This window comes from Anas acuta, chromosome 20 (assembly GCF_963932015.1).
Source record: "Anas acuta chromosome 20, bAnaAcu1.1, whole genome shotgun sequence".
NCBI lineage: Eukaryota > Metazoa > Chordata > Aves > Anseriformes > Anatidae > Anas > Anas acuta.
In genome coordinates, this window is record NC_088998.1 from 1,835,201 (window position 1) to 1,848,536 (window position 13,336).

Here is a 13,336-nt window from a genome sequence, read left to right on the forward strand (position 1 = left end):
CAGCTCCTGTGCCCAGGGCCCGGCTGTGCGGCCCTGCCCGGCCCTGAGGCGACCGCGTGGCAGGCGGCCCGGCCCGGCCCCGTGTCCCCGTGTCCCCGTCCCTGTCCCCGCGTGGATTTTCTCGTTTTTTTGCATTTTGACCCAGGATCTTTGGGGCACGCGCCCCGCAGCGGCTTCCCCCAGCCTCTGAGCTCAGGACCCCGCTCCGGGCCCTGCCCCGTGCTGCCGGCGGTTTGGGTTTATTTTGGGCGTGTTTCGGGGTTATTTTTTATGAACAGAAGGGAACGGTCCCCGGGGGCCCGGCGCCGCCTGTCAGCGGCGGGGAGCAGCCGCCGCCCCCCCGGCGAGAGCGCGCGGCCCCTTTAAGGCCCCCCCCTCCCGGCGCTCTCGCCACCGTTGGCGGCACAAAGCTTCCCGCGAACGTGACGTCAGCGCCCGCGTCCCCTTGCCCCCGCCCCCTCCCCTCTCCCTCTCCCGCGCGCTCCCCGCACCTCCCTCCCCCTCCCCGCGCGATCCCCGCGCCGCGCCGCCCGCCGATTGGCCGAGGCGGCGGCGTCGCGAGAGCGACGCGGCGGCGGCGCGGCCTCCTATTGGCCGCGCGGCCGCGGTGGGCGGGGTCGCGCGAGCCCCGCCCCCCTCCCCGGGTGTGCGCGAGGCGGCGGCGCGTGGCAGCGGCGCGGCGGGGCCCGCTCCGGGCGGAGGGCGCGGGGTTGGGGGGAGGCGGCGGCGGCGGCCCCGGCCCGGCCATGACCGACTTCAAGCTCGGCATCGTGCGGCTCGGCCGGGTGGCCGGCAAGGTGCGAGCACGGCCGCGGCCTGAGGGCACCGGGAGGGGGCGGGGGGGCGGCGGGGGACGGGGAGCGGGGAGCGGGGTTGGGACCGGGGTTGGGGCCGGCCGCGGGGGGCGGGCACCGGGAGCGAGGCTCGGGAGGGCCCGGGAGGGCCCGGGCTCGGTGGTGGCGGCGGCGGGAGGGGCGGGGAGGCCGGGCCCTGTGTGAGGGCGCGCTGTGTGTTGCAGACCAAGTACACGCTGATCGACGAGCAGGACATCCCGCTGGTGGAGAGCTACTCCTTCGAGGTGAGCGCCGGTACGGGGGGATCCCGGGACCCCCCCCGCCGTATCCCCCCTCCCGGTGTCCCCCTGAGCCCCCCCGGCCGGTCCCGGTCTCAGCCTTTTGTGGCCCCAGCCCGCTCCCCGCGCCCCTTCCCTGGGGGCCCGGAGGTTTCCCCTCGGCCGTGGGGGCTCCTGGGGGAGCCGCGGTGGGAGCGGGGAACTTGTGGTGTCTGTGGGAGAAGGGTGAGCTGCTGCGCTGGGGCTCAGCAAGGGAAAGGGCTCCCGGCTGGGAACTCCCCCAAAGCCTCGGCCCCGTTGGAGCAGGGCGCACCCGGTGCTCAGCAGCCCGAGTGCTGCAGCAGCGCCGCTGCCAGAACCCACCCAGCTCCCCTGGTCCTCCCCGGGGGTGATTCACGGCCAGCAGGCACCACCACGAGTGCGCTAGCGGGGTCTGGTCCTTAGCACGGCTCGGTTTGAGCATTGGCACCAGTGTGAGGGACGAGGGCAGGACCACTTCTTGCACCAGCGCCCTCTAATTAGGTTGGTGCAGGGCAGCACCGCGGTGGTTTGCTGGTGTGGAGGGCAGATGATGGCCCCACGGGCTCACCACTGAGTTCCCACTGGCCTTAGCCCCAAGCGGGACTCCTGCTGTGCAGAGCCTCCGTCCTCCCCTTCCCTTTGCATCTTCCCAAACCGCAGTAGCAGAGGTTTGTTCCTGCCGGAGGTCCCAAGCAGCTGGGATTCCATTGTGGTCAAATAGGAGACAAGTGTGAAATGTTGGGTCCTTTCCTTATCCCTGCCCCAAAGAGCCCGTGCTCCTCTGCCTGGCATTGGATGTTCTCACAGCCTTTTCCTTTTCTCTAGGCTCGCATGGAGGTAGATGCTGATGGAAATGGTGCTAAAATATTTGCTTATGCGTTTGACAAAAACCGTGGAAGGGGATCCGGCCGCCTGCTGCATGAGCTGCTTTGGTGGGTATCGTGAGGAGAGCCGGCCAGGGCTGCAGCTTGCTGCCCCCATAGTGGGTGTGGGGTCTCTCTGCTTGTGGTATTTCAGGTCTGCTCAGGAGGCTTGCAGCTGCTCTCTGTCAGAACCAAGTGCAGTGGGTGCCGTTAGATCTTGATATAGTCTTGTTGAGGCTCTGTAAAAACAGTATTTCCAGGGAAAGCCATTACAGGTGAGTATTTGTCAGAAAGACCCTTGCTTAGACCTGAGAAATGCTTCACTTGGAGGCGGGCAGGAGACTGGCTTCATTTAAGTTAACAGATGAAGACCTATCTTCTGAGCTGCTTTTGTCCTGTGATAAGCAGGTAAGTTTGAGAAGTGACAGGCCACTGCAGAGGGAGAACCTCCGATAAACTAAAACTTTAGGGATTTTTGTGAGTTTTTATGTTTCCTGTCAGCTGCTGTGTCTTATTTCCCATGTTCCAAGAATCATTGCTTGAAATCCTTCCTAGCTGCAGTTGACATTGGGAGGCCGATTGTCACAGTTCTGAGAGAATGATCAGCTCGTCCCCTGAGCTGTTATGTTGCACTTCCTAAGTGTGTTTTTCGTGGGTTTGTAGGAAAGATGGGATATGCTGAAGAAAACTGTTATTTGTCTTAAAAAGTCTTTTATGAGAAATTAAGTTTTTTTCTATTAAGTTCTGTAAACTACAACTAGAAGTCACAGTGCCCAAGATCTAGCTGCGCTTTCTTCATTGTTCCAGGTTATTTCTTCTTCCCGGACTTAGGCCTTGTACAAGAGGGAGGAAGTTGGGAAGAATGTCGGGGACTATTATTATTATTTTTAATCTGCTCATTAAATAAGGATTTTAACCCGTATCTGTTAATGTTTAATCTTGTTGTACGCAACTTTGGTGAAAATTACTAGGAAGTTGGCTGCAGTATGCATGATAAATCAGCCAGCCAGCTTCTGCTAACTGTGAACCTCATACAGTAATAATTGCAGTCTGCAAGTTGCACTAACAGTACCTGGAAATTATTCCAGCTGGCTGTTGCAGGCTGTGTGGATGATGACAGTCCAGCAGTTTGCTTATTACACAGCCTACTCATTGCCTCTTCTGGTTAGTTTTACTTACATTAGGAAATAATCCTAACATATTCGGTTAGGTAATTAAAATGATGTGCACGCTTCAGCACATACTCGTTTTAAAAAACAAAACAAAACAGATTTTGAGCAGTAGGGATTTTTAGTAAGTCACAGAGGCAGGGTGTAACTGTCATGCAAGCAGATCTGCAGGTCTGAAGCTGCAAAGTCAGACTCATTCACTGGGAAATACCGAGTATTTCAACTGTTTCTGTAAAGTCCGTTTGATCCCTTTGAGGATGTACATTTTGCTGTGATCTTTAATTACAAGCTGACACAAGGCAGCTTAGTGTTCCTTGTACCCTTAGAAAGCCTTCTGGCTACAGGTGCTGTGTGTAGTTACCAGCCCTCCTAAGCAGAACACATGCACTGTTTGGTTTTACTTACCTGTGCTGGGGGCTGTTCCAAAAACAAACCTGAGGTGTTTTAGCAGAAGGTCCTTCCCTTTGTGAGCTGGAGCAGTGATCAAGGTTTCAGAGGCCTCCAGAAGGCCAGAGAGATGGGCAGTAGTGGAGCTCTCTGCTGGTGCCAGCCCGGCTTTCTGGGTAAATTAAAAACAAAGAACTTGAATTTCTGCAGGTAGAGGAGTTCAAATGTGTAACTTAAGTGTCTTGTCCCCCCCCCCACCAATCTTTCTTGTGTTTCCTGTGTTTACTGCCTCCCTGCACCCCTCAAAAAAATGTGCTTGCTCTGAAAACCTGATTCTGTCCTTTGGCTTAAGATACAATGAGTGTGCATGTGTTGGATACTTTTGCAAGTAAAGCTGTTTTCTTTATTTCAGTTTAGTTAAGCAGCTGATACTGTTCATGTAGTAAGACCTCCACATTTGGAAGCTTGTGGCTACCAAAGCTGCAGTGGTAAGAGTGGCCTTTTACCCACTCTTTCCTTAATGCTCTCCTGCCAACCTCTGCAGTGACGTGCAGTATGAAGTGGGAGCCACTCTCTGAAATACACCCATACTTGCTACAAATATTCTTTCAGGAAGAACTTTCTGCAGCCTCTCTTGTGCTTGTTTTGTTTTCAGGGTGCGCTTTCAGCTCCTCTGAAGCAGGATTTGAATGTCTCTGGCTGGGTACCCACAGTTAGCCTGTTGCCTTCTCGCCCCGCTCCCTGGTTAGCGATCCTAGCTTGCCATCTTTTGGCTGGGTGTAGTAATGTTCCCTGGGGAATGAAGTGTTAGGAGATTAGTCAGACGTATCGCTGGCTGCGTGTCCAAAAAAATCCAAGCCCATATATATAGAGAGACATTTTTTAGTGTACTTACAGTCATAGCACCTGAAACCTCTGCAGTGAGGGCTCCCGTTGACTCGAGTTGCTGTTGCCTGTGCTTGGCACTTCTGTTACAGGCCTCAGCTCTCCAGTTAATGGGGGAAGAACTGCAGTGTACAGTTAATTTTCTGAAAAGTTCTGCTTTAAGTGACTTTTCTGATATCCCGTAGGCACTTGGGTGTGCGGGGGAGGCAGAAGCTGTGGCCCTGGCAGAGCTGGCTGCCTGCTGATCCTGTCTTCTCTGTTCCCATCCGTAAGGGAGAAGGCAGGGCTCTTCCACGGGCCTGTCCTTCGCTGCACTTTTCTGGTTACCTTCTGAGGTAGCCCATGCTGCGTGCTCGTGAAGCACAGTTCGAGGGAGTGGAATGACACATGCTTGTGCGTCCAGAGGTTGCTCAGTTATGCACAGAGAACAGGGACTGTCCTGAATTTGCTAGTGCTAGTTCTGGCATCTCAGTCAAGTGCTATTGGGCTAACGCTTTTCCTGGTCATCGGCAAGGCCAATTTCTGCTTTCCCTTTGAGACTTTTGCCACTTGAGGTAGTAGAAGAACTGACAGCAACGTAGATGTGGACAAAGAGGAAGACGGGCTCTGCTTGTGGATCTTACTGGTATTTGCTTGGGGGGTGGGAAGGGTCATGGGTGCAGATGCTTTGGAGGAGCAGGGGTAGGCACATGGTGTACTGGTGTCCCTGACAATCTCTTGTAATCCTCACATACCCCAACTTGGACCTTCCTTAAACTCTTGTTATCCACTCCATTTCAAAAAAGTTTCTGCACTTGGTCTTGGTCTCCCCTCTTCCCTCTTCCAGTTTGCTCTCACTCTGTGCCTGTCTCTTCCCTGATGCCTCATTTCTCTCTATCCCGTCTCTTGTTGGGACTTTGTCCTGGTCTCCTTCTAATGAACGTTAACTCCTTCCCCATCTCTGTGTCTGATCAGTGGTTACCTTCATCTGAGCTGGTGTGCTTTTGTGTTTCTCACTGTGAGCTTTTGGGGCTTCTGATCTCCTTTGCCAGATCCTCCTGTAGCATTCGGCAACTCAAAAGTAGCTCTCCCTCTTCTGGGGCCTTTCAGCGGACTCCTTTCCACAGTGTGCACACTTTTTTTTTCCCAAATAAAGGATTTTATTCCTTATAACTACAAATGGGAGAGCTCCTCCCTGTTTATGGAGGCCTGAAATGCTCCCTGACAGGAGGCTGCACACCCTGCCCTCATGCAGGGCTGCCAATACAGGAAAAATAGTTTTGCCTACAAGCTAGAGTGGCTTTTCCCTGTTCTGCTGTCTAATGCTAGAGCTTTGTAGAGGAAAAATATACAATTTGCCCAGGTTAAATTCCTTATCTATTAAAAATTGAATAAGCCCTTTGAACTGGAATGTTCAGCACTGAGCTGGAAGCAGCATCAAAATTAGGTTTGGGTGAAGTTGTCAGTGGCTGTTGGAGCAGTCTCCTCGAAGGAAATGCTGGGTAACCTCCAGAGAGTGCTGTCAGTTTGACATCACCCTTCCTGATTGCCACTGGATCTGTTCTCGTTGTGCTGTAAAGTTTGTTGTGGCATAGCAGAAACACCAGGGTGCAATTTCTGTCCAAACATGATATTTGGGGTGGGGATCCCCCCAAGAAGCTGTACGGAGGCTGGCCTAAGCACAAGAGCATTTGACAGTGGAGTTGAAACTTAAACAGGGAGAGGAGAGCTGAAAAGTAGGTGGATTGGGAAATGAGATCTGTTACAAGGCAACAGGGAAAAATTGGTATGACTTAATCTGCAGCTGTCCTGCTTTGGTTTGGGCAGGTTTCTGTAGATGTCTCCTGGTCAATTGTGGGTTCATTGCAGGCTTTCTGTGTGTTATAAATAATTAGTCTGAAGAACGAACGTTTGCCTACCCACTGGTGAAACCCCTGTCCTGTTGCTTAAGAGACATCCTTAGTAAATGAAAAACTGACTCACACCAGTGCCAAACTTGCATGTAAATGTCTGATAGAAACTCCTATTAAAACAATAAAACAATATTAGCTCCTTTCAAGTCTGCACTGTTGAAATAATTACGTAGGTGCTGTTGCATCAACTTGGATGGTAGTTTCTGGAACTTGAATTGCAATATTCTTACAATTAAAGTATACCACGATTGTCTTGACAGAGTCAAGTCATTTGTAATGGAAATAATCTCCTGGAACAAATCTCTTTCTTGTGAGAGCTGATAGATTTGAAATAGCCACTGCAGTCTGTTGACAACCTGAGTTTTACTGTTCTTATTTCAGTGACACCAGGCAGCAGACTAGAAGGCAGCTGCCTTCTGGAATTGGTGCCATTCTTCACTTTTGGTTGTGGAGTCTTTCATCACTGAGCTTCAAGCTGGTTTTGTTTCCTCCAGGGAGAGACACCGGGGAGGCATTGCTCCAGGATTTCAGGTGGTACATCTGAATTCAGTGACCGTGGACAACCGCCTAGACAATCTGCGCCTAGTTCCTTGGGGGTGGAAACCCAAAGCTGAAGATATCTCTAGTAAACAAAGGTATGTCAATATTTGACAGAGGGATACCATCAAAAAAAAACAATAATAAATTATTTTGCCTCTTTCATTTAGCGGTGTTCATCTTGGCAGAGCCTCTTTGTTTGATCTTGGGCTGCTTATCCATCGCTGTCTCAGCATTCTCACTGGGGACCAGAGTTGATGCTGACCATGCTAGCTATGAAGGGATGATCTAACCCCATGGTGTTCTGTGGAGGTCCTGCTCTGCCAGATGTCGCAGCAGTAAAATAGTAAACCTGCATTCCCTTCTGCTTGAGTGGTGGCATTTGGGCACGCTGGATTCAGTCTGTAGTTTTTACTGGCTTGTATGTCTCATCCTCAGGCACTGACATTCTAACGCAGCCTGTAAAAACCAGCAGCTGCAAAATGCTTATACTTGGAATAGTTTAGTTAGGTTGAAACTAAAATGAGTTCCTCGGAACAGCTTCTGTCAAACTTTGCTGTAGATTGTGGGAACTTCCTACATGTTGCGTTGCACTGATGTTACGCACAGTGTGTCAAAGTAATGTTAGGATGGGTTTGTTTCACCTGTGGTGATACAGCCCAGCTTCGTTCTTTTTTGGGTGAGAGGCCCATACCATACTAGAAACTTATGTACTGTACTAGAAGCTTCTCTTGAAACACCTGCAGCACCCACAAGAGCTTGTTGCAATGCTTTCAATAATATGTAGTGGATGGTACTGAATAGCAATGGTGCTGTCCTCACATGGTTCTGTGTTTCCAAGAGCAGGGAACAGACTTAGAGCCATTTACCCAGAAACAATGTTGCTTAATACAAATTTCTTGGTGTAAGTTTCATGAGATACTTTTAAATATTTTTGTTAGGTTAGAGTAACCCTCAAAGGATTTGTGGTAACCTTACCTACTCTGTTAATGAAGTTGGAATTATTTTCCCCATATGCTTATTATGAATGTATGGACTGAATGTGGGCTTTTTTTTTTTTTTTTTTAAGGGAACAAAGTCTGTATTGGCTGGCAATCCAACAGCTTCCTACAGATCCTATAGAAGAGCAATTTCCTGTACTGAATGTAACACGATATTACAACGCTAATGGGGATGTTGTGGAGGAGGAAGAGAACTCATGCACATACTATGAATGTCACTACCCCCCGTGCACAATGATTGAAAAACAGGTGTGTGCAAAAATGTTGGAAGTAAGCATGTAGTGGCTCAGGCTACCTCATGCATCCAAGGGCTTGATCCTTAAAATATAAAGCTTTGTGTAGTCCATTGAGTTGCTAAAGGCAATAATTCTCTTCAGGTCAGGTTTTCTTTGGCATTAATCTTTTCTGGTATGATTAAGGTTCTTAGAAGTTCTTTAATATAGTCCTTTATGAATATGCAATAAAGAAGTACTTTATCAAGGCTTCGTGGAGGAAACATGAGGCTTTAATTGTCAGTTTGAGAGAACGTTGTTTGGAACTGGAGCAAGAAATGACCTAGCGGTTTACTGGGAGGAGCGTAATTGCTGCAATGTGTGTGAAAAGACAGGTGGAAGCATTCCAGGTGTCTAGTGACCTGGAACTTGAAGGAGCTGTATGAGGCTCCTTTCTCCTATGAGGAGAAAGCGTTAAGGCTTTGGGCAGTAGTAGAATCAAAAAAAAAAAAAAAAAGAGAGAGAGAAAGGAAAAAACTACCACCCATGGTTGGCCCTTCCTAAGAAGAGGATGAAGTTGCATGGCGTTTATTCAGTAGAGAACTGGGAAGACAGCTCGTTCTGCTACTGTCCTGTAGGTATGAATAAGATGAAGCATCGTAAGGTCTTGATCAAGGCTGGTAGAGAATTAGATGTCCAAGAGTCGTACCTCTGTCAGACACACATCCCTATCTATGAATAAGAAGGGCTTTGCTTTTGTGATAATGACTTTGGCGTGCTCAGCATTTAAGTGCTCCGTTAGGCTCACTAACACTGTGTTGTTTTTCCTAGTTACGTGAATTCAACATTTGTGGCCGATGCCAGGTAGCAAGGTACTGTGGGTCACAATGCCAGCAGAAGGACTGGCCTGCTCACAAGAAACACTGTCGGGAGAAGAAGCGGACCTTCCAGCAAGAGCTCGGACCAGAGCGATGACCGGGTGGCACAGGCCTCTTAGCAGCAGGATTCCTTCTCAAAGGCATTGGACTCTTGCTTTTGCACAGTAATGACAGACTGCTTATTGAAGCCAGAGGCACTGAAGAAGAAAATCCCTGTGATGCTTGAGCAGAACAGCTGACTGGACTAAGCCGGCTCTGACTGGTGCTGTGGAAAGGGATTGGGTCTACCCTTCCAGTATTATATTCTCAAGCAAAAAGACTACTGTGGAGGCTCCAGGCAGGAAGCTTCTCATTATTTATATGTTAATACGTTTGTAAACTCATGTACAGTTTTTGTTAGAAATTCTTGATAGGACTCATTAACTGTAATGTGCAGATGAGAACACATTGTTGGCCTAAAAGTTTTAAAAAAAAGTCATGTAGCAAAAGCTTTTCCTCCCATGTGGCTAGAAGTATCTGTGGCTGTGCCAAGGCCAGGAGGCAGGCTCCAACATCAGCACTTGCTCTGGAGAACTCTGCATGGAAGCTATATTTAAAAAAAAAAAAAAAAAAAAAAAGGCAAACAAAGTAAAGGTTGGAATGAATCACTGTCTACTCTCTAGTTTTCTCCTGTTCCCTTCCAGTTGCTTTCAGAGCACAGTCACACTTGGGTGTTGCAGATACCTACTCAGTAGGAACCAGCGCACCAGAAACTGGAACACGGTGTAGGGACCATCTGGGATCCCCGCGTGCAGGCCAGCTGCAGTGTGCTGCTCCCGTCGGAGAAGGGTGCTGCAGATCGTGCTGTAAGCGGCCGGAATTTTTAGAAAGCTGAATTGGCTTTCTTGTTACGAAACCTTTGTATATAAAGTAGCTGTAGGGGAGCTCAGGTTATCAGCTGTGTGTGGATGTGGTTGCCTTTGTGGCTTCCCTGTAAGCATAGCAAATAGTGATGTGCAGATATGCTTAAATGATCTAATATTTGGTAATCTGAGTTATTTATTTGTTTTTAAAGAGATACCATCAAACCAAGAATCACTTCGATTTTTTTATGAAGTAATAAGTAAAATAATATGGGAGGAGGATTTGAGTTGCAGAGTACATGCCTGTTTTTCTTTCCAGATGTTTTGTCGTGTATAAACTGATCTTTTTTTTTCTCATTTTTCCTTAAGGAGTGTCAAGTGATTTTCCTGAAGAACTAAGTGGATAAGTTAGTGCCAGGTGTTAGTCTTGCTTTGCAGTTAGAAGAATGTGAGCTGCTGAGTTCTTAATGCAGAGCATTTCTCCGAATGCTTATTGAAATAAGTGTTCATTTTTTTTTTTTTTTTGTGAAAGCTGATAAATTTGTTTTCCAATCGAGATTCACTTTGCCACTTCGTGTTGCAATGCTGGTCTTGCTTGTATGCCATTTGTTAGACAACCAGACTGCTGTGGACTTGCATTATTATGTTTCTAATATCTGCACAGGAAGCTCTTAATTATTAGTATTTGGGTGGGTTTTTGTACTTTGCCTTTAAGCATCTTAGTAAATAACCTCTGAAGTTCCTTGCTGGCAGTTCACTTGGTAGATATGTTGTAAGGTTGCAACTCTTGATTCCTGGTTATACCGTAACTTTTCTGTTTAGGCAGCCTAAAATGCCCCAAAGTATGAAGAAGTTGAGCAGGACCTAATCAAACTTTTCTATAGCAGATGATTTTTTTTAAGGAAACATTCAATTAGTTAAATTAACTGTACAGTTTTTAAATATAAAAAGGGACAAAAGGAATAGGTTGTTTTTATTCAGGGTAATCCTCTGAAAAGGGCGTTGACTCTTGCCTTTCTAACAAGGTGGTATTTGACGTGCCAGTTTTTCATTGTACTGGCAGTAATTATGATTAGAAAAAAAAATTGTGGTCTTGGAGCATTTAAACACTCCTGCAGCTTGGAAAATAGCCATGGTTAGTCATAATGTTGCTGTGTGGAGAAACAGAAGGCAAAGACTGTGGATGAAGTCTTGATGAGGCAAAGTGTAAATTTCTCTTGAGCAGCAGATGAAGGAAGGGTGAGACTCATGCTAAAGAGCAGAAAAATTGGGTGGTGGGTGGGTGCTTGGGGCAATCCTGACCCTGGTAAATGGGGGAGGGAGTGGTCACTAGGTTAGGTCTGTCAGACCATGAACCAGGTAACAAGTCGCCTGGGTGAGAAAGTACTGCCTGAGCACCATGGAAGGCTGGATGAGATAACAGGTACTAACCTGAGTGCAACCATGGACTCCAAACCCTCCTTGTGTCAGAGCATGGAAGTGGCTTACAGGGATTTTGACATCTGTAAGCTGTGATGCCTGGCAAGTTGTTTGAGGATCTGATGATTGGTGTGGTCTTCAGGAGACAGAAGGCTGTGGTCCAGGTGCACGCGGTCCTTTGACACCAACTGTGTTGCCCCAGCGCTGTCAGGCCCTTGCGAATGCCCGTGGCATCTTGTGCAGCTATGTGCATCTATGGCTGGCAGGTCTGCTGGTGGGGCGCCCTGGGCTCCCTCAAGTCCCAGGGAAGGGTGAGTGTCTCTGGTGGCAGCCAGCTCCAGGAGGACTCATGGGCTCTGGGGCCCTTTGAGAGAGTCCAAAGAAAGATTTTTTTTTTTGTCGCAGTTGTAAAGTGGCAAATCCAGCTCATGTCAGGAGCCTGCAGAGTTGCTGATAACAGCAGCATAATGGTGTACACACATGTAAGCACACCCAAGAAATGGTGATACTTTCTCCCCGCCAGGTATTCTTCATATCTAGGTAGGGTGGTACTGCCTATCTATCCCAAACACTCAAAAGTCACAATTCAGACTGATAGAAATGACGCTGGCTTAAAGAACAGAGTCTGAAATAACATATTGCAGGCACAGCATTCACCTCCTGATATTTGAGCCTTTAATTCACCCATGGGGTTATACTTTCAAGTTTTCTCCGTGGTGATGACCTATTTTTAAATGAAACTGGTGAAGGAAAAAGGGCAGCACAAAGAATTAACTACTCACAGGTGGCATGCAAGTGGTGTAAGACATTGCCTCGGGGCTGGGAACAAATGTTTACCACCTATCAAAACAGGCTTGAGAGAGGACAAGAGGGGGCTGGTGTGATTAAACAGCAGAGTGTGGGATGCTCTTAGAGCAAGAGGAAATCCTTTATAAACTGGTGTCCAAGTGCAGAAGATGGGAAGAATAAGATTTGGTAGGTTAAATGTGGAGAAAAAATAACGCAAAGGAAAATGGAATTTGAAGAATGTTTCAAAATTACTTGTGTGTTTTATGATTTGAACATCAAGAGCAGAGAGACTGCAGGAGTCAAGATGCACAGTAAAGGGAAAACCTGGCCTGAAGATCCAGCAGACAAAAACAAGTGAATTGTTTAGGGGTGTGTTCATGTGTAAGAGCTGAGGGAATTCACACAGGAGTGCTTCCATATGGGGAGCTCATCAGAGAATCTGCTTAAAACTGAAGTGCTTTTCAGAGAGATTAAAGTTCAGATGAAATGAGCAGTAGCAAGTTGCCAGGACCAGGCGGTGCCACCTGCAAGCTCTAAGGGAGCTCAAGGATGAATAAGCTGAGCTACAAGCTGGTATGTACAGCCTTGTCCGTGGTACCAGTCACGTGTGGTAACAGCTTCTGAAATGGGCTTTGGGGCAGGGGAGGCAACATACAGCTGGGTAAGTGCAGCACTTTCCCTTAGCTACAGCACAGCATCAATGGCTAAATATTGGGGAGGAAACAGCACAGCTTTGTGCAGGCAAGTCCTGCTCCAAAAGCCTCTTGGAGTTACTTGTATGACATCAACAAGAAGGGGATAAAGAGGATTTGGCTGTGGTGGTTGGGTTCCCCAGCTGCACTTGACCATCAGCCTTGTTCAAGGCACTTAAAGGAAGAAAAGCTGCTGTGGGAAAGGGGGAGGATCCTCATGTGGGCAAATGGGGTTAAAAGACAGGAAAGAAAGAGTTAAAGGGATTTTTTTTCCTTTCTGAAGGCAATAGTTGTATGCTCAATATATTAAAAAATAATCATGAAAAAGTAATGGGTCAGGAAGGGGATAACATCTACTCCCAAGGCTCTTCAGGGTAACAATAACAGAGGCTGAGTGAACAACTGTGGAAAGGCCTTATGAGGCCGACTGCTAGACAGACAAAACCTGGCACCAACAAATGGGCATTGCTTACGGGGAAGCAGCCCAGGATGAGCCCTGTGCTGAGCGCTTTGGGAGTGAGTCCTTCAGAACAGGAACAGGCCCGTGGGGATGTCTGTTGGGCAAAGAACCGTGTGTGGGGTGGTTTGGGGGGCGGTGTGTGGCCGTGGGGGTCTCACGCGTGTCTCAGGACCACAGGGACACGGGAGAGGCTGAGGACACGGGGATCCAGCCGTGG

At 48.5% G+C, this 13,336-nt stretch overlaps 1 protein-coding gene across 1 annotated transcript; it reads left to right on the top strand.

Annotated features, from left to right (window-relative positions):
• Window positions 1-625: 625 nt before the first annotated feature.
• On the top strand, window positions 626-10,046 carry ZMYND19 (zinc finger MYND-type containing 19). The gene is made up of 6 exons (XM_068657336.1): window positions 626-797; window positions 1,019-1,078; window positions 1,919-2,025; window positions 6,784-6,924; window positions 7,896-8,076; window positions 8,871-10,046. Exons 1-6 carry the CDS (start codon window positions 747-749, stop codon window positions 9,012-9,014), a joined length of 684 nt encoding a protein of 227 aa, XP_068513437.1. The 5' UTR covers window positions 626-746; the 3' UTR covers window positions 9,015-10,046.
• The last annotated feature ends 3,290 nt before the right edge of the window (window positions 10,047-13,336 follow it).